The following is a 21,380-nucleotide window of genomic DNA, read 5'->3' as shown; positions in this document are numbered from 1 at the left end:
GTTCGATTTCAGACCTTTACAATCTGCTGCTCAAATTGCATCTCCCATTGTCTATAGTACGAATGTGTGTAAGCCCATCTTCTAACTTCTCTTCTGTGTTTGTGTCCTTTAGGCAGAGTCCACACTTCCGCCCTCCTTCCCCTAGTGGTTTGAAACAGCGGCCTCCATCCCCTCAGCCCTCTGCCACATCCAAACCTCCACCCATCCAGAAACCTGCTCTCACCCCCACCGGCCCGCCTACCCTTCGCAAGAGGGACTCCAAGCCAAAGGATATGTCTCCCATGATGCCTGTCACCCCACAGTCTCCAGAAACCAGCACGCCCAGCCCGGCACCCACACCCACACCCAAGACCAAAGAGGGTGAGTTAACTCAAATAAACAAAATATTAATGGTAATATCTAGGTTTCCATACCTTCCATGAAATACCTGACAGTGCAAGGGAATTTTAAAATAATTTTCTTGTCTGACAAGTTTTCAGTTCAATCTTTAAAACGTTGTTTACACTTCTATAGTCACAGGGCTCCAGGCTGCGACCAAATGGTTGCATTCGAACCTGCGCTACTCGTTTGAACTGTGCAGCGCAGAGTGTAGAAGGTGCGCGCAGCATAAATGAAGCGAATATTTGAGAAAATAATGGATGGTTTTCAAGCTAAAGTAAAAGACAGCTTCTTAAACCAGAGAAGATGAACATTTATTTATTTTTATTTCATTCCTCAGTGTTTGCTAAACGTTCTGTAATTTATTAGTCGGTATATAATACAGCATGTGGTGTATGCCATGCCTCGTCTTATTCATTTTTGTTAATAAACGTTTAGTAAGCTAGTTTGTCATTGTATCCTACTGTTTTATTGTTGTTGTGCTTTTTAATTAAGATTAACAATGAGTCCATCTTTTGTTTTAGACTTTAAAAGTGAATGTTGTGTAGATGTATGTAAGCAAAACAGACAATTATCTTTTCTTGTAAAACCTGACAAGATCGTGAATACGAAAGTGAAAGCTCCCGAAGCCCAGCTTATATAATACACAAATAATACTACTGATGAAAAAGAAAGGGTTCAATGTTAAGCATCGTTTCCATATAACTATAAACTATGATAAAAGTTCATCAGCATGCATTGATTAATCCAAAAAAAAAAATTGCAACCAGATCATGTGCTTGTGCGACCAACTGAGAAAGTTAGTTGCAAAAGCACGACCAATGGGAAGAATGAGTCTGGAACCCTGAGTCAATATAGTTTTTTAATTGACACACACATATTTAAGTAGTTTGAGAATGTAGGAAGTCATTCTCAGTACTTCATAAAAAGAGCAGGCACTCCTGAGTTCTTTTAATGCAATTTGCTTATTTCAGTTCCATGATTGGTGGAAATTTATTTGCAGAATAATGGGAAATATAGTTTTTCACCAGGAATTTCACAGAATTATTAAAAAAAATAAAAATAAATAAAGGTTAAAATAATATGGTTTGGCAGCTTTAATGAAAGCCTGGACCATTGATTAACAACATCATAGCTCATGTTAAGTTATTGATAAACATTACTTCCCCTATGTAGAAAATGAATGGTGTTTTTATACTTCTTGAACCCAACTGTTGCACACAATTGTTGATTTTAAATTCTAACTAGAAATTAATTTTGGATTTTAATTGACGTTTCTCTCAGGACCAATGGGAAAAATTTCAATGATAAATTAAACATGTTTATCAGAAATGTTTTAGAAGATGAACCATGATGGATTTCAGTACAGTACTGCATTTCAGACTCCCCTTAATGTACCTCACAGTACATATAAGATCCTCTGCCAAATGCTGCAGTCATGATGATGAAGCAGGTCATTTCTTTCATCTAATGTTTAATAGGAAATAAACTTTGAAAATGATCCAGCTTTTTACTGCTTCCTGCCTTGCCAAATGTCTGGCCAAAACAAAGCCTTTAGCTATTACAGCAGCAAACCAGCACCGTTTGTGTAATGAACTGTCTTTTGATATCTACTAACAAGGTCAGATGCTGCTGGGGTTACTGAGTTTTTATACAGTGTGCAGGGTTATCCTTGAGACACAGTGCCCTCTGCTGGAAACATAAATCTGTTATAATTTTACTTGGTGAAAGAGACTTTCTTTCCTGTCTTTCAATGCATTTTATTGTTTATTATTACAGAAGAAAGTAATTCATTAACTATAAATAATAGCAAAGATAATGTTAATATGCCTAATGTATATGTGTTTACAGAATCCAGTTCCAAAGCTATCGCAGGAACTAACTCGGCTGCAGAGGCTTCTAAGATCCTGGCAGAAAACCGACGTCTAGCACGCGAGCAGAAAGAGAAAGAAGAGCAACTCCGCATACAGAAAGAAGAAGAGGAGAGGTTTGTTTGTTTGTTTGATAAGCTTCAGTGTTGTGTTTCAGCATCAGGAACCTGCTTTGACTACTTCCAAATATACTAGCCAATTACGTATTATGATCTTAAACCTACAATTACTCTGAAGAATCAGAACAAAAACACTGACATTAGTTTGTAGTTGTATTCTTGTTTTTCTTCTTTGTAAGAGCAGGTTTGTTATGCAGTCATCAAAGCTGAAGTGATCCTCAGCTTGGTGTGTTAAAACTATTTACTTTTGAAGTGTCAGAGGCCCTGAGGTATCATGTCTCGACAGGCTGAGGAAAGAGGAGGAGAAGCGGCTGGCGGAGGAGGAGCGCTTGAGGCGTGCAGAGGAGGAGAAGAGGCTTGCGGAAGAGAGGAAGAGAGAAGAGGAGGAGCAGGCTTGTATAGCAGAGGAGGAGAGACAGCGAATGGAGCTGGAGGAGCAGCAAAGACAGTCTGAGCTACAGAAAGAGGTGAGTTGACAGTCCCCTTGCACAGAAACCCCAATAGAGCTGCTCTGTTTGGATAATTGACTCCTTGCTCATTCAATGGCAGCGCGAGGAGGCTGAAGCAAAGGCCCAAGAGGAAGCAGAGAGACAGCGTCAGGAGAGAGCACGCATTATGCAACGGAACCAACAGGAGCGGATGGAAAGAAAGAAGGTAAACACCAATGCCATCATATGACACTGACATTTACACAATTTGAATTTAAGGTAGCAGCTATAGTTTAGAGAATCGTACAAGTTGCTTCAATGTTCTGTCTCCATCTGCAGAGAATTGAAGAAATTATGAAGAGAACCAGAAAAACAGACCAACTTGATTTTAAGGCAAGTTTACCAGCTTTAATTTTATAGCATATGGCTTGTTATATAGATTTGAGACATGATGTATCTGCTTGTCATGCATCGTTTCAACTCCCAAGAAGTTACTTATGTTGTGTCTTCGTGTTCTCTCAGAGTAATGATGAGAGAGACCTTCCTGATGAAAACGGAGAGGAGGCTGAGGACCAAATAAACTGTGAAAATAAGGGTCAGTTTGTTTATGCCAGAAATGGCAGATTATTACTTTGTTGGCAACAACAGTGAGTTTCTGTCTAGCAGATGACTGATGTTTCACTGACAAGCTATAGGAGAATTGCTGAAATGAAACCGAACACCTGCTTTACACAGTATTTACAAAACATTTACTAAGCAAATTCAAAAAGGCAGGCAATGCCAAAAGTCTCAAGATATAGTCTCTCACTATATGTAACATACAGCTGCACAATACTGAAAAAACTGACATTGCAATATTTTATATTATATATATTGCAAAAACTATTTTTGTGTCTTGACTCATTAAGTTTGGCTTTAAAGCTGCAGTCTGTAACTTTTTTGGTTAAAGATTATCAAAAATCAATGTTTGAGCAAGTACATAAGCAGCCAGTATTCAAAACAGTTGCCTTACTTTAGCCCGATTCACAACGGTTAGCTTGTAATAATGTTTTCTAATTTGAGTGGTACGGGTAGGTTTTCAGGGGAAATTCGAGCATGGCACTGCGTCATTATGTCATGTCTGTAAACATAAAGAAGTTGTCCCAGCTACTAGGCTATCACATGTGAGGATCCTGCAGGTGGTGGATCGTTTATAGCCTTTTCTCACAGCAGCTAGAATAATTAAATGTATCATTTTGATGGCGGATTGTAATCCAGAAAGGTTTATGTGTTTATGAAACACGTGAATGAAATTAAATTATATTCCAGTTTTAAATGTGCTTCTGATTACAGATAGCCTTATTACACAAGATTTGTATTTTAAAGAAAACTAGTTCGAAGGGAGCATAATTTGCTTTTTGGGTTAAAATAATTTCTTAATTGGCATGACAATTAGATTAGACTGTACAGAAATTGAAATCTACACACTAATACACACTATACTCATAGTCATGCAATGCTGATGTTGTTAACATTAACAATTTGAGAATAATGTATAATAATAATAATTTGCACGGTTTAGTGTGATATGAGCTAACCGATTTTTAGATTAACTCACCATTGGTAGCGTGATTTATGGTAGTGTTTTTCTCCTCAGTTGGTCAGAACAAACATGCCAGACTTGTTACCTACTTGTTCAGATGGCAATATACGGTGAACATTCTTATTTGGGTCATATATTCCAAGACGTAGGCTAGAATCTGTGATCGCAAAGTACAATAAACATCCACACTGATGCGTGACTGACTGCCACACATTCACCTCAAAACATTAGGTTCATCTGCGCTGAAGCCGTGCCAGAGCACAACCCCACGCAAGAGTTCATTCTGCAAAAAGCTGCAATTCCAGGTTTTCAAACAGAGATGGTGATAAAGAGGCAAAACCTACGGACTGCAGCTTTAAAATAATAATTATAATTTTTATTGTGATTTTTTTTTTTTTTTTTTTTTTTTTTTTTTTATAAATCTGTGAAAACACTGAGCTGTCATTTTAACAAAAAGCTGCAGGAATCCAATAAAGTTTCTGTTTTGCCGAACCAATTTATAAATGCTTCTCATGACAAATCTGTTGAAATGAGTGGCACAGCACATGTAGAGTTTAAAGCAGCATTTACTGCAAACTGAAGCCATTGAAAACACCAAAACATGAGCTGCTTCTGTGTAAATGAACACAGTGCTGCGCCTCACTCTGAGCCTATGTTTATTTAATTAGATCACACCCTTAGCAGTTTGATAATCATACCAAGACATATCACAATTTTATTTCAATATATTGTGTATCCCTAATGTAGGACTAAATGATTAATTTGTCTCATTAAAATTTAGAGAATGAGGCTTTCGATTCAGAGCAGAATGCCAAGACTACAGAGCCAGCAGACTCTCAGGAGTGTCATTTATCTGTGGACGAGCCAGTCACAGAGCAAGACGGGCCAGTTTTTAGTATGAACACACAAACAGATGTGGACAATAAAGAGAACAGCAATGGGCCCAGCACAGAGGATCCCTCATTGGACAGGTACAAAAATGACTTCATTTACTCTAGTTTCATCTGGGTTACCCTAGTGGTGCATACTTCACCTTTTACATTTGTGCTTTAATCTCTAGCAGCCCACCTCCCAAATCCTGTCTGATGGAGGGCTCAGAGTTTGTGAATGAGGACTCTAAAGTGAACCTGGTGCAAGAGTTGAATGGTAAAGGAGGATCCTGGAGCTTCGAGGAGCTTATCGATCTGGGTGTTCATGCGAAGAGCAAACCCCTGATGGACGATGGGGGCCCTGAAGGGCCTAGAGTGGCCTTCGAAGAGAAAACCAGCTCAATTCATCCAGCCCAGCCCATTGAAGCCCTGTCTGGTAAGGGCTTTTTACTCGAAGTCATCTGAATGGTGTTTATATTGATTTGACCTCACAGAATTGACCTCATTTTTCTCTTGTTCTCCCAGAGATGTGAATGCGCAGGTCTGTTTAAGGCCTGCTGATTATTGCACTCCGTGAGTCACGTCCAGCTGAGCCTCAGAGTGTCAGCGCTCAGACTCGTCTGGACAGCCAGGGAAAGCGCACAGTGCCGCACAGCCTCTGCAGATAATAGATGGATAAGGCAAGACAAAATAAAGACTGTTGAAAGTTGGAAGTAACAAGCTAAAGAAATGCTTCAGGGAAAATGATAGATTCCTTCAGTGTGCTTGCTTCGTTTATCAGCTCTACATCTTTATAATATTGTCAGGATTTGTTTTTTCATACATTTCTTAAATGTTTTTTTTGATTTGTTTGTCTTTTAAATGTGAAGACAACTTATTTATTCATGCGGCTTCTTCACATTTAAACGGCTGCTGTCTCTTGACGGTTACCACGTGCACTTTTTTGCTAAATTCCAGGTGTTCACGTGGCACATACGAATTCGTTATAGCTTCAACTTCAGCATTTTGTTGAATAATCTGATTGGTCTAGTCAGTGTAAAGCCTTTTGTAAAAGGAAACTCTCACATATCTTCAGCTGACATTGGTTCCAGTAACAGATGTACTATTTAAAACCCTGTGTCTGTTGAGCGAAGCTCAGGAATGTGATCCAACGTAGAAACATGAGGTTAGACGGGCTGCTAGTGCAGCAACTCTCCAGTTCTGATGTGCTTTTAATGTGACCTCAGGATATTTTCCTCCAAGCTTCTGTTTCTCCTCTCTAAAGGCATAAACATCACCACTGTATAGTGTTTAACGCTGTATCCCCTGTGCAACAACTTAAGCATTCCTACTGTGTAACACTTGTAGATTGCAAATCTCACTCGAGAAGTTTCATTAAAACCGTTTACCAAGCTGATTGCAATTAAAATGGAGTGCAAAAATGTTCATACTGCCTTGAGCGCGAAGATTGAAGGATGATGGGGCTCAATGCAGACCGACCTAACACTTTTGTTTAATGAGGTTTTTAATGTTCATTCCTGTTCTGTAGTAAACACCTGTATTGTTGATATCCTGTTCTACCTGTACATAAATATGACTAGTTAGCAAATATCTAATTTAAGTGACGCTCAATATGTCTGCATGAATCTATCTGCTACTATATTGCGTAACATAACAGAGAATTACTGTAACTCTTACTTGCACACTTTCTGCATGTTTCTGTTCCACGTGTTCCAGTGGCTAAACTTGAATGATTTCATATTCTCCAATGCCCAAAGTCCCCTCAGGGTTGTACTGTACTATCAGGTCCTGATGTTTCCTCGTGTGTGTATATATAGTTACTGTTAGTTCTCACATCCATTCATGGCCTAAATAATCACAATACATTTAGTTGTCTCTTTAAAAGTGCATAAATATATATTTAAAACTCTTCTAAGTATTACATAATCAGTATTAGGCTGCCTGGCTATACTTGTGGGTGGGAATAAGAACTAGGCAGCAGGTTAGTGTACAGTATAGTGTGGTACAGCACTGTACTGTAAGAAAAGCTGTTGCTAATCTAACAGGCCAGATGTAACGAACCGTACACAGCACTAGCGTGCATTTTTGAACGGAGTGTGAAATGAGTTGGAAAAAAAGAATGTGAACTGAGGGTTACAAGTGAAGTCAAGAGGGCTATTTGATTATGAAGCTGCTTCGAGTTTGAACAGGGATGTTTGCAGAGAATCCATAAAGCATGTTGCCTCTCATTGAGGTTGAGAATTGCGAATTTGCAGCTGGAGGATTCAGAGGAAGTTCAAGTGATTTATGCACTAAGTGTGATTTGGCATTTGACGGTTGATTCAAATGTCCAGACTGATTGGTCTCCATATGCTTGAAGAGTTTAGTTGGCTTTGTTTACTGTAGTTGTGTAAAATGTTGAGTTTCCTTTGAAATATTATTCACAGATCGGTTAAAGGCCACAAAGCTTAAAGAAACAGTTAAGTTTGTGGTTAACTGACAAGTACATTTTCCTTATTTGTATCATTCCATCCACATTTAGGAATACTGTAGATCCTTCAATATGTATTTAATGTTCTTCTATTATTTTATATGCAACCGCTTTCTGTGATTTTTATCTTTTGTTGTGTAATAGTCACTTTCCAGATTGCTTTTGGACTCAGGCTCTTAGACTCCAGTGGAAAAGTTTGCGGAGGTTAGAAGTGACCAGTGCTCATTGTGATTCCCTCGGTTTTGGCCTTTTATACTCATAACACTTTACATTTCCAAATTGCTTCATGTTGTGGTGTAGCTGCTGCAGACCCAATCATTGAGGCGTGTGTGTGTGTATGTGTTAGTTGCGCTTGCTTTCGTAATACACTAACACTTTCAGACGAGTTTACTCCAATGCAGATGTTTCCACTAACAGGACCTTTAGAGCCCTTTGCGCTTTATACATCAGAACTAAAACTGCTCTTTAATGTTGAGTACTCAATACAGGGGTAGAATAGGACGGTGCCTTAGATGCAGAATGGGCTGTATTTTATTTTCATATATTAATACCTTAACGTGTCACGTGAGCTTACCTCGGCCATGACAATCACTCTCCTCGACCAGGGTCATGAATGGGATCTGCTTTTGTTAGAGCAGTGTCTTGTCTTGAAATTGCCCTGACCACAAATTATATTTGTAAATATATCTAAAGTGTACTGGGAAAAAATAAATTGTTAAAATAAAGTTTTGGAAGATAAATGTTTGGAGTTATTTATTGTTTCATGCGCAATGGTTTGAATCTGTTCATTAGTTTGTTTCTCTTTTCATTCTTACAGTTGTATTAACAGAATGACTTGCATAAAAACATTTCAAAGGAATTATCCAGAAACTAATCAAACATTTTTTCCACAAAGCAAAATGAGTTTACTAAAATAATGCATGTTGTATTCCTATTGTAACATCACACAGTTTGACCGTAGCTTTGCAACAACTGAAGCTTAAAATGCATTGTTTGTAAATCCAGCGATTGCATTTATGATTGCAGTAATATGTTTTGCATAAGAAAAGCCCTTCATATAGCACTCATTATCTGCTCCAAGAACTTGATAAAAATAATCTCAATCTTCCAGTGATTTATCAATGCAAACACCCTCACTGGTTTCTCTTAACTTGAACACTCAAAGCTTTGCGAGATTAACACATTTCATCATTTCTATCTTAATTGCTCATTAATCAGCTGTATCAGGCCCTCACAGCTTTTTGGCGCAGTCAGGGCAGTAGATGTCATTTCCGTTAATGACAAAGCGCTTGTGGGCCATGGAGAGGGAGCATTTTTTGCAATTAAAGCAGTATTCATGCCAGGTTTTGTCCTCGTAGTTCACCACATTGGTCCCTCTACCAAATCCTGGAACGCAGAAAGACAACGGTAAATATGGATTTTTATTATTAGTGATGCCTTCTATTCCTTTAAAGGGATAGTTCACCCAAAAATGAAAATTCTGTCATTAATTACTCTCACTCATGTCATTCCAAACCCGTAAGAACTTTTAACAATGTCCTTGCTATCTTTCTGGGCCTTGAACGTGTCAGAAAGCTCTCGGATTTCATCAAAAATGTTAATTTGTGTTGTGAAGATGAATGAAGGTCTTGCGTGTTTGGAACAACATGAGGGTGAGTAATTAATGACAGAATTGTCATTTTTGGGTGAGCCAACCCTTTAATGTTGTGTAGTTAGAAGTGTTACAAGTTTACTGTAATTGTGGGGAAAAAAGAATGATCATTTAATACTGGCACAGATGCATGTTTGCAGATTATACCTGTAATGGGATTTTGACATCCAGAGCATTTCTTGGCCACATCAGCCTTATAGCAGTTCACACAGTAGAACTGATCTTCATGGGCCGTGAAACGAGCTCCAGCCAGAGGTTTCTTGCACGTGTTGCACACAAAGCACTCAGAGTGCCAGGGCTGGTCCTGATAGGTGATTCCACCGCTGCTAATGGCCTGATTATTAGGACAGATCAGATCATTGACTTCATTTACTACAAAGCAACATAAGAGGCACATGTATACTATTAAAAAAACATTTTTCCAAGTTGTATATAAAAGAAAAGGTTATTGGAATATGGTTTTACAAGACTACTTCAAACATGTTAATTTAACACGTTGCTTGCTGTTTCTTTGTAAATATTTGTGAAATTTACTAGCAATAGTAATAGATTGTAATAGTGAAAGTTTGTTCAATGAGGTGTTTTTTTGAATGCATTAAACTAATCAAAAGATTTTTATTTTAATGGAGGTTTCAAATAAATGTTCTTTTGAACTGTCTATTCATCAAAGGTTCCTGAAAAACAAAATGCATCAAGGTTTTCAACCGTTTTCAACATTGATAAAATTGTTACATGAAATGTTTCGGCAAATTGGCATACATGAATGATTTCTGAAGGATCATGTGATGCTGAAGACTGGAGTAATGCTGTATCACATCACAGGAATAAATTACATTTTAAAATATATTCAAATAGAAAACAGTTATTTAAAATTGCATAAACATTTCACAGTATTTCTCTTTTTACTGTATTTTTCATCAAATAAATGCAGCCTTGATGCACAATAGAGACTTTATTTTTTTTCAAAAACATTCAAATTTTACCAACCCCAAAATGCAAAGTAATTTGTTTGCCAAGTACCCGTATAATAGTTTGCGTCAAAATTAATTTTGCAATAATGGCCGTCTGACCGAATTTGCACTTCACTGTAATAGATGGAACAGAAACGCAACTTCGGTGTTTGCGGCTATGAAAACTTTTGACAGTACAAGCCTTCAGTATACCGTTAACTGACCTCTTTGCAGCGGACACAGTTCTTGGCAAACTTCTTCTCATGGCAGGCAGTGCAGTACATATCATCACCCTTGGTCAGGAAGCTCTGGGTGCGGATTGGCTGCTTGCACTCAAAGCAGATGAAACACTCTTCATGCCAGATTTTTTGCTTGTACTCCACATTCTTAGATCCTACAGAGAAACACCAGAACTTTGCTGTCATTTACAACACTGCGTGAGATACTCTGTCGAAAAAAGGTGTTTGTGTGCACACACCTGGCGTAATCGCTTTGTAGCAGCCCTGGCAGCGAGACGATCCGTCACGGTCTCCACACTTCCCACACATGATCTTGCCATCGTCCTTGGCAGCAAAAGACTCATTGGCCAGCGGCTTGTAGCACTTGGCACAGCGGAAGCAGCCCTCGTGCCAGTGGCGGTTCTTATGGGTCAGCTCCTGGATAGAGATCACCGTGAGCTCTGCACAATGTAAAATGCTCTTTTTAAAAGGATTTTTCTTCATTCACCACCCACCTTTGCATCAGCACCTATAGGTTTGCGACACTCGGCGCAGGTGTTGGCGCAGAGCTTGTCGAAGCAGCGCACGCACACTGGTTTGTCATCTTTCTTGACGTACTTCTTGCCCTGCAGGTTGTCTCTGCAGTAGAAGCAGTCGAAACGCTCGGTCATGGTGGAGCTCAGATAGCTGCGGGGGCCTGCAGGGACAAAACAAAGGCAAAGTATAAAACTGGCTGCCGAACCATACGTTTATGACGTGTAATATGGCTTTTTTTAACAAATCATATTAGAATTGTCAAATTAGGACGAGATTATCAGTGGTTCTGTGAAACCGAAGCATTAGAGGTAAGATGTTCAGACACTTCATCTGAACATCTTTAAAATACACAAAAGATATATTTGCTAAAATATAAATGTTTTCGTACCAATATATTGCTGGCCATTTTTTTCAATATATTTAAATCCAAGAAAATCAATTCAAATTCAAACATACATTCAAAAGAAATATATATATGTTCTTGCCCATGAAATACATTTTGAAATATATTTTGGTATATGACACAAACTGAGTGACTAGACTAAATTTGTGGTCTCTCCCACTCCATTCCACACCTACTTTATGCAAATGATCAAACTTGTGGAACCAAAATAGAGAATATTTGAGCACTTGAACATTCATCATGTTCTACAGTACTGATCAAGTAGAGACTGCATGATTCTCTCTCTATTCAGTGCTACATTTTCTTTAAAGTGTCTAATGCTGTTGTGAGTATTGATTATTATAATATCTCAAGTCACCACAAGAGGCCAGTATAACGCAATAACAAGAATCCGTGTAGGCTAAAGGGGCTGGTTTGACTGGGAGGGACTCTTAAAGGCTTTTAAATGAACTTCAGGAATTTCCTGTTTTGATTACAGATTATTATGTTTTCTTAAATTCTCTTGAAATAATGAAGAGGCCACATGGACAGCTACTTTTTTTATACAGATCATAAAAAGTGTTGAACTTAGCATTGATCAGCACATATAGCTCTGACTTAAATCAATATTTCCTTAACCCACGGTGACGCGGGTGTCACAAACATTTGTGACTATCTGAAAAGGTCTTTTTAAAGCATTATCCCTCACTTTCAACTCAGGAAGTCCCTAAGTGACATATAATGAACACCCAGATTCAGTCATATGATAATGTGTGCATTTTGTGTGCACAATGGTGTCTTGTCTGGTTAGCACGCGTTACAGTGTCAGCAATTTTTAAAACGCTTGTTTTTGTTACTAAAGGTATGTTTCAACCCATGCAACAATTATAATGTTTTAATAACATATCCTAGATTACTCTTAACCTGATTTTAATACATTTCTTGAACAAATTGATATAAAATATGTTACAAAGATATTGTAGTGACATATGTCACATCAGGCTATTAATCTTATTAAAGTAGGTGGAATTTTGATGTGACATATTTGTCAAATTAAGAAAAATGGTAATGAGCTGCTCATTTAATTTAGCTGATTCAGTTATTTTAGTTTTATGTTTTTTGCTGCTCATTTCAAAGCATATTTTAGCAAATCTACGTGCATGTTTAACATGTTGACCTCCAGTGTGAGGTAGTTATTTATTTTTATTCAGTTTACACATTTTCAAGCTGTGGAAAAAAAAAAAATTAATCTAAAAATTCATTTCTGGTTAAACCATGTACCTGAAAAGGTAGAATTTTGATATGTCACAAAAGGAAAAATGTGATGGTCACAGTTATGTTTTTTTTTTTTAAATATGTTGTGGCAAAGCAAATAAAATGCAAAAACTATTACTTCTGGAAAATGTTTTTTTTTTATCTTCCCAGAAAAGTAATCATTTTGATATGTTGTGGAAAATCAAATAAACAGAAAAAAAAAAAGATAATTTTAAACGCCCAATGTAACACATATGTAACATGGAAAATGTATCATAAACATTACAGATATTTCACAAAGAAGGGGTTGTATTTTAAAAACAACAGCAGAAACATGTTATAAATGGTCAATTTGGTCTGTTTTATATGCCCCATAATTTTCCTATAAGTAGAAATTTGTCCGGGTTCTTATGGGTTAAACCAGTGTCCCTTGGGTTGCAAGATATTGTTAGCATGTTAAATGTTTTGACTGCACGTCTGCATCTGTTGTAAACACAGCCTAGCAACCGCATGCCAAACAACTTAGGAAAGTCTGCTTGAAAAGCCAGAGGCCAAATCACCCCGCAGATGTGGCCACTAACACTTCATCTCTGATAGTGCCAAAGCTGAATTTTCTGGCCTTTGATAAGTGAAGCTGTATTTTTAGAGTACAGACTCATTCTTACCAGTTGGGTTTGTCTCTGTCAACATCCTATTGTTAGCCCTTAAGTAAATATAGCCGTCATTATGGCTACATTCATTAAATTCTACTTATTTAATCAAAACGATAACATGATTCTTGAAACGAAACGGGTCAGAAATGCAATGTGGAAGCGAACATCAAAGTTTCCCCACTGAGTTGACAGTATATGTATGTGCTCTTTCTTCATTAGGATCCATTATTTAGTATTATCAAAACAACATAAGGCCATAGAATGTTTTTTTTAATTATTTTACATTCTAACATTTTATTCCCATGTTCCCAAAAATGACGATTAACACACTAATATTAGCGAATGATGTGAGAAATTCCACAGATTGAGCCTCGACCTAAAATTTTATAGTATATCCTATTAAAGAGCAAAATACTACTAAAGAGAAGATAATCTGGGTGAAACTTCCAACTGGATCTGTGGAGAAAAATATCTAGCATCAGTAAGTCTCTCCTCTGACTTCAGATGTATACAAGCATTAGTGTTGTGGCTTCAGTGAACTGAAATATCTTTGTGACCTGAGCAGTATGCTCAATCCTTAAGCCTTTTGGGATACCGTCCATCAGCTGTTCATTTTAAGCTAGCTCTGTCAGTATGTTATCAAATGGACCACTTTGTCCCAAAGCGAAGAGCAAATGCTGCTCAAAAGGTCAACATGAGATCAAATTCAGCCATGAGAAGAACAGTAACCAAAGAGAGCATGTCCACATTAAAGCAAACATTGATTGATGCACCTATATTTGACACTAACAAATGTAGTCCAAATAAGTCATGACATGATTGTGAAGAATCAGTGAATTAGCTTGAGCACTGTCTTGATGTAGACTCAGACCACATTCAGTTACATAGAACACAGCAGATACCTGAGCTCACCATCACAATTATACAGATAAAGAAATATTTGCTCCATTGGGTTTTACAAGGTTAGCTAAGATTGTCTGGTACTGATATTGCACAGGCCTTCAAATAAGATTAACATCAATCTATACTGGAAATATTAAACTAACTTTACTGGAAACCCCTCCAAAACCAATGCATTTTCATATACAAATCACATATGGACACACCAAATCACAACAAAGCATACACTACCATTCAAAAGTTTGGGGTCGTTAAAGAAATTGTTTTAATGATTTTGAAAGTCGTTTCTTATACTCACCAAATCTGCTTTTATTTGATGCAGTAAAAACAGTAATACCTTGAAATAATATTACGATTTAAAATAACCGTTTTCTATTTTAATATGTAATTTATTAATGTGATACAAAGCTGAATTTTCAGCATTATTACCCCAGTCTTCAGTGTCACCATTCTAATATGGTGCTCAAGCAATCAATGTTAAATTAAAATACTGAAACCAAACTTTAGAATAGTAGTGCAAGTTCAGCTATAAACCATATCCAGCAAAAGAAGTGCCAATAGCTGCACAAGAGGAGAATCCATGGGCCGATCCACCAAAAAGCTTTTCATGGCTGCACATCTTTACCTGAGTGTTTGTAGAAAGTCATATCTGCTTTCAGGAAATACAGGAAAGCCTTGAGGAAATGAAAGAGAAGGATGGAGAGAACCAAACAGCCAAAGAGTTACAGGGGAACTCCACTCTTCTCTTTGAGTAATTTGTCATATATACGACCCCAGCTGCCCCTTAAAACCTACCCCCTGCCCCCAGTTGCCCACCGCACCCATGGCCTGTCCTCCCAAACCCAACAATCCCAACCAAAGCATCAGCTGCCCTCTCCATGTTAGGCTATGCTGTAAAAGATAAGTGAAGGGGAGGGAGTCAGAGAGAGGGAACTGAATTCATCTGAATTCCTTGCTTGTGACATCAGAGAGCAGAATATAGGAATTTTCACAGCCTTTGGTTGGATCTGATGGATCGAAGAGGCTTGAGGCTTTGTGATTGTTCTGAAATGGATTAGTAAATTAAGGGCCGTTCCAGTACTTTATGAGTTCACCTAGAACTACTTTGTTTATCAGTGCTTATATTGTGAAATAAACTTTGTATTGCTTTTGGCTTGTCTGTTTAAACAACAGTTGCAATAAAACTGGGAATCAGGGAAAAGATTCATTGCTTCTGAAAATGCCACGTCTCAAGGGTCGTAAGAGGACACCATCTCACACACAAGTGTAACTACAAACTCACTGTGAACTGGACTTTTGACCATTTAAGCTAAACCGTGTTTGTAATAAAACTGAGCTCTGTTCCCATTTCGAAAAGTTTTCAGGTTGCTGATTGTGATGTATAAAGAAAACTATGCCTCATTTGGACCCAACCAAGATTCCTGTAGTGACTTACAAATATGCATGACATTATCCAAAAACATTATCCAAAAACTCAAAGGCTACAGGAACAAATGAAAGGACTGAAGTCGTCTGAACTCATCCGCAAACATCTCATCTGGAAGATCAGCACTGAAGGACTTCTAGACACATTATTCACACCAAACTACTGTGTTTTTTTTTGTTTGTTTTTTATCACTGGCACACAACAGCCTTCATACTTCCACTTAAAATATATTAAAAAAGTAGCAAGTCCTGAGAAAAGTGATTCTATCATCATTTGTTTGGCGATGCCACTTGGTTTCATATTGTATGTTACATCCGGATATTTTTAAATGTGACTTTTTAGAAACTCTCCATATTTTAGAATATGTATGAGGTGTAGAGAAAATGTGTGTCTGGATGAAATGTTGAAGTAATGACTCATTGGTGGTCAGTGTTGACCAATGTGGACAATGGAAACAGATCCACCTGTCCTCTACTAAAGTCCTGTCTCGCGGGAGGCCTGAAATAGCAATCTGGCATCATGCACTAAAACAACCCCCTCTCATCTCTTATCTAAACCCAGCTGCAGAATCTGCAGACTGTTGGCAGGACCTACGACACGAAGAATCAACTTGTGAAGAGGATGAGGAAGATACTAACATAAGAGTGGGTCAGTGTTGATGTGAAGGAAAAGATTTGTTGTAGGCTCTTGTTCATCTGGATATGATGCATTCGTTGAAGAATGTGAGGTAACAATAAATTGGAAGTGTGGGGCAGTTTGGAAAACAACAGCACTATTATGGCTCATAAAAGTTAATGGACCAGTTCTTCTAAACGTGTAAACAATTAATTTTATCTCTCGCCAGAGATCTTGTGCATTTTAGTTTACCAGTGTTACTTGGATTCTGGCATCTGTTAAATCTCTTCCATTAGGAATTAACCAAAATAGGCAGCTCCGCTTTCAGATTTTCCAGGAATGTGTCTTAAAAGCCTCTCAGTTACGATAATAAATCCAGCCAATTTATCACAGTCCTATTCACAGGCCAGTGACTCATCTGATGACCGGTTAGGAACATGACAACATGTGTGCAGTAGGTCAGCATACCAGTGTTTTCCATCTCATTGACCAAGAACAAGTATTTATTAAAGATCACTGGAACATTTTCAAATAAGCGTTAGCCAGATCTTTTCTTACATGTAAATACATGCAATTGTGAGCCAGTTTAACTTTAGGGTGCAAGTCAAAGCTAAAACCCTGTTTCAGGTCACATCCACAAATGATTCACCCTACGGTTCTAGAGAAAATATATCCACTTGCGCCATAGTGCCATAACAAGACGATTATTACTGAGAATGTTGAGACCGGACCGAGATTTCTACATTCATGGCTCTATGGTGAAAAACACAGTCAAAGTTGTGAAACAGTCAGTCCACCTTAACCTTTGACCATGATTAACAGCAGAATTTGCTCATATGTGACCCTGGACCACAAAACCAGTCTTAAGTGTCAATTTTTCGAAGATTTAAACATCATCTGAAAGCTGAATAAATAAGCTTTCCATTGATGTATGGGTTGTTAGGATCGGACAATATTTGGCCGATACACAACTATTTGAAAACCTGGAATCTGAGGGTGCAAAAAAATCAAAATATTGAGAAAATCACCTTTAAAGTTGTCCAAATGAAGTTCTTAGCAATGCATATTACTAATCAAGTTGATACATTTACGGTAAGAAATTTACAAAATATCTTCATGGAACATGATCTTTACTTAATATAATGATTTTTGGCATAAAAGAAAATTTTATAATTTTGACCCATAAACTGTATTTTGGCTATTGCTGCAAATATACCCCAGCGACTTAAGACTGGTTTTGTGGTCCAGGATCACATATGTAAATGTAAGTAATAAATTATGTAAATGTATTAACTGGATCAATATTCTGGTTTATTAAAATCTAAATAAAGGCTGGAATACACTACACAACTCAAAATCTGAACAGATTTTAAAGCAATAGGTATCATACACGTGACGACTTTTTAAGTGGTTATAATATGTTTGATAGACTGGATGGAATAAAAGCCCGACAAACAAACCCACAGTAAAAAAAAAAAATTATAATAATAAATTAAAAAATTGTCCTCATTTGTTAGTCGTTTCGGATAAAAACTTCTGGTAAATGACAATGTACACAAACTTACATAGTCATTTAGCAGACATTTTTATCCAAAGCGATTCACAAATAAGGACAATAGAAGCAATCAAAACCAATAAAATTGCAATAATATATAAGTGCTGTGACAAGTCTCGGTTAGTCTAATGCAGTACACGTAGAGCAAGGGTTTTTAGGTTTTTTTTTTACAATAAATAAAAAGAAAACAAGTAGAGAGTAATTTTTTAAATAAAAAGAAAATAAATAAAATGCATAATAACATAAAATGCATATATTTATAAATATCAGTTGTCATTTTATATCTCCAAATAACATTTTAGTAAGATTATATTTAAATGTTTAGTTTTATAATCAAAGCTCTGTAGTTTTTATTGTGGGAGAAAAATGTATAGACCTAGGTTGTTTCAGTCCAGTAAATGTTCCTTTTGAAATATCACTAATGATATTCAAGTTATTCTAACATTTAATTTTTTAAATATCAGTTAAGATTTTACAGCAAAAAGGCACATGAACCACGACCTGGAGGTGGACATTTTTATAATTAGACTAAAAGGACTTTTACTCACTAAAAAAGCATAAACTATCAATCAGACGGCAAAAGGCATGCAGTAGACAGGTTTTCCAGCAAAGTTTTCATCATGTTGATAATTTAGAGGTCTTTGTATACATTTAAGTACAGTGGGGTTGATAGGGTTAATATATGTTTACAGTTTAGCTTGAAGTGTGTCACCAGTGAGCAGCAGAGGACAGGAGAGATGTGGCACCTCCAGTGGACAGAATGAAGTTGTGCAGTCTACAGAAGCCCCACATTTCCTAATTAGGACCTTCACAGAAAATGGTGTGTTTTAGACATATACACACACCACCTAGTGGATTACAAAGATGTGTTGAGACTGAAACTGTTCAGCTGAAGTGTTTCAGTGTATGATTACACGTGTGTGGGATCCCAAAAAATCTTTGTCCTTATTTGGCAGGATGATTTCTACTGAAACAAACATTCTGTAAAGCCACTTTACTTCTGATGCTTTCAGGTTAAAGAGCCGCATGAACAGAGGCGTAACGTGCATGCAGTGGATAAGATACACAGGATGCGAGTCAGACAGAAATGAGAAATGCTGCCAAAGGAAAAACTGCCACAGTAAAAAAAAAAAACTAAAATAATAGTAATAACATTCATAATAATCATAATAATAAAAAAAGTTTCAAGTGGTTTTGTTTAGAAGTCAGTTACTTTATTCACAATTTGGAATCATTCTTAAAATAACCTGTGATTACAATACAAATAAGAATCCCTGAAGAATAAAATGATCTCCTGCTGGATAAACTGAAATTCTGAACAAAACTTAAATAATAATAATAATAACAATTTGTCTATTCAGCAGGATCTTATGTCAGTTTTGTAAAGGAGTTTGATCCCAATAAGAATTCCAATAGCATTCCTGACTCGCAGAAAAAATCATGGGACAAACTGCATTAAATGTCTTAAATTAAATTGTTTCCCAAATGCAATAATGTCTTTACAGTATAAAAGTCAAATTCTACAGGTGAAAATAACCGTTAGGGCAGATTTAAAGTTTAAGTCGTCTCTTGCACTCATAAACTCAATTACATAAGAAAAAACTAAATAAACTAAAAATTTGATTTATATAGATTTTGTGTAAACTCACCCTAAACACCATAAAAACACAAATATTCTAAAGTTTGTGAAGTCTACCTGTTACATATTTAATGAGAAAAATACTTTGGTATATACATGGTAATTTAGTCTTTAGACATTTCACACAATCAATATTACTAATAAATACATGCATTTCTATTAAAGAATTCCACAGAAAAAGTTATGCATCGATCTTCTATAATCCCTAGATCACACTTACCAGTGAGCACAGAGCAGTGTGAGACGCAGCTGTCTGCAGCAGTGATGAGAGACGGTCTCCTCCTCGTCTGCAGGATCAACCGGGCTTAAGAACATCCACAAGGGGAGTGAAAAAAAAAAAAAAAAAAATCAAGATATGATCCAAATACTTTGAGTTCATATCAACAATGACATCAGACTGGAATTCACTCTTTGTGCTTAACCAATTGTGTATAAAAGCCTAAAGAGAAGCGAGTTGTGATAAATAATCATTCTGTATGTTTAGTGATTCATTCAGAATAAATTTGAACACGTTTAATAGTCTTCCATATACTACAGCTCAAATGTTTGTTTTTTTTTCAACACTACTAATGCGTCACTTCAGATGCTTTATTCTAGTAGAACACGTTCCCTACATGCTTGCTGAAAAGAGAAACCACAGACCACAAAGATTTCATAGCTTTCAGAGATGATCCAGAGTTTTTCTACTGTACATTCTTAAAACTTCCTTAATGGCATTGATGGTTCCATGAAGAATCTTTAACATCCATTAAAGCCTTTCATTCCAAAAAAGGATTTTTTTATAATGTTCTTCACTCCAAGAACTGTTCAATGAAAGGTTTCTGGGGAACTCAGTGCAAGATCCTGAACACTTGTGTGATATATACAGTGTTGTGGAATTAACAGAGCACTACTGAGGGCACAAATATCATCACCTTTAAACAACCTCCAGCTTGTCATCAGTTCCTGGAGAGCCTCCAAACGGTTAAAGACATCAATGACATGGAGAACAGAAGCTATGAAAGGCCTGGCAGCAGCAGCATATCTATACTTATTTATGTCCTGGCACCAGAGACTGAGCCAAACAATTCCCTTCTGCTACATAATAATGTTTTGTTTAGTAATCACTGATAGCAAGACAGGGGGCTACTTGTTACAAGTGCTATATCTCAGTAAAATTAGGTCAGAAATTCAGTTGCGTATGTTTTGCTAACTCTAACGTCCAAACAAGCACATTTTATAGCTGTTGAGTGAGTAAAAAAAAACACGCCCTGAGATACATTCAGTCAAATACATAATTACATGATTTTAAAGGTTGAGTTGTGTTCTCAGAACACCTAGTCTCAGCCTCTATTCGAGGAGTTAAATAATAGCTTAGAATTAGAGTGAATATGATTTTTTTCCCCATCCATTAAAGTGCTTGTGAAGTAAAGAGGCTTTTACCCTTTATTTAGCCTCAAACAGAAATTAGTTGAATATGTGAAGAAGGAAAAAAAGTCTTCAGTCTCAGTTCTGAGATGTTCCTAAGCATGTCTGGTTCATTACAGTGTGGCTGGGTGAAAGTGTACTGTGTGTTCCCTTATAAACGGACACAAATCACTTTTTTTCTGCATTGTTGGACAGACTATGATGTAAATGTTGGACTGGGTGTGATTCCAGTGAGGATGTGCTCTTGTTAAGAGTTCTGACCATATAAGGAACATGTTACCTGATCCTTCTTCAGCCTGACCTCTCCTCTGCACGAGTGAACGCAAGAGTGATTCATTCATCAACAGACATTAAAGTAAGCGGTACATGATAAAAGGCAAGATAGTTGAAAATGAATTACTCACTCTCATGTCGTTCCAAACCCGTAAGACCTTCAGAAAACAAATTACGATATTTTTGATGAAATCCAAGTGCTC

The 21,380-nt window shown here is 37.0% G+C and overlaps 2 protein-coding genes across 19 annotated transcripts in view; one reads left to right on the top strand and one right to left on the bottom strand.

Annotated features, from left to right (window-relative positions):
* map7d3 (MAP7 domain containing 3) overlaps positions 1-8,457 on the top strand; it is a 39,361-nt gene extending 30,904 nt beyond the window's left edge. For 16 of the 18 annotated variants that reach the window (XM_058798746.1, XM_058798743.1, XM_058798738.1 and 13 more), the window contains 9 exons: positions 113-360; positions 2,230-2,365; positions 2,655-2,835; positions 2,918-3,022; positions 3,136-3,189; positions 3,319-3,391; positions 5,160-5,349; positions 5,439-5,683; positions 5,773-8,457. In XM_058798746.1, coding sequence (XP_058654729.1) covers positions 113-360; positions 2,230-2,365; positions 2,655-2,835; positions 2,918-3,022; positions 3,136-3,189; positions 3,319-3,391; positions 5,160-5,349; positions 5,439-5,683; positions 5,773-5,780 — 1,240 coding nt within the window. In that variant the 3' untranslated portion in view covers positions 5,781-8,457. The remainder of the gene's footprint in view (positions 1-112; positions 361-2,229; positions 2,366-2,654; positions 2,836-2,917; positions 3,023-3,135; positions 3,190-3,318; positions 3,392-5,159; positions 5,350-5,438; positions 5,684-5,772) is intronic. The other 2 variants (XM_058798741.1, XM_058798730.1) reach the window with 1 other exon arrangement.
* On the bottom strand, positions 8,456-19,784 carry fhl1a (four and a half LIM domains 1a). Its single transcript, XM_058798747.1, has 6 exons — positions 19,718-19,784; positions 11,052-11,233; positions 10,797-10,974; positions 10,543-10,712; positions 9,516-9,702; positions 8,456-9,103 (listed from the first exon to the last, which is right to left on the bottom strand). The coding sequence occupies exons 2-6, from the start codon at positions 11,205-11,207 to the stop codon at positions 8,949-8,951; spliced, it is 846 nt and encodes a 281-aa protein (XP_058654730.1). The 5' UTR covers positions 11,208-11,233; positions 19,718-19,784; the 3' UTR covers positions 8,456-8,948.
* Positions 19,785-21,380: the final 1,596 nt, after the last annotated feature.

Source organism: Onychostoma macrolepis, chromosome 14 (assembly GCF_012432095.1).
Source record: "Onychostoma macrolepis isolate SWU-2019 chromosome 14, ASM1243209v1, whole genome shotgun sequence".
Lineage (NCBI taxonomy): Eukaryota > Metazoa > Chordata > Actinopteri > Cypriniformes > Cyprinidae > Onychostoma > Onychostoma macrolepis.
The sequence above is the reverse complement of the archived record's forward strand: the minus strand, read 5'-3'. Positions and strand labels throughout refer to the sequence as shown.

Excerpts from the sequence above, each read along its gene's own strand:
- fhl1a (XM_058798747.1), bottom strand. The coding sequence starts at position 11,207 with ATGACCGAGCGTTTCGACTGCTTCTACTGCAGAGACAACCTGCAGGGC. Across the intron at positions 9,703-10,542 it reads ACTGTGTCCGCTGCAAAGAG|GCCATTAGCAGCGGTGGAAT; the intron begins GTCAGTTAACGG and ends CCTAATAATCAG. Across the intron at positions 9,104-9,515 it reads ATGTCAAAATCCCATTACAG|GATTTGGTAGAGGGACCAAT; the intron begins GTATAATCTGCA and ends TCTGCGTTCCAG.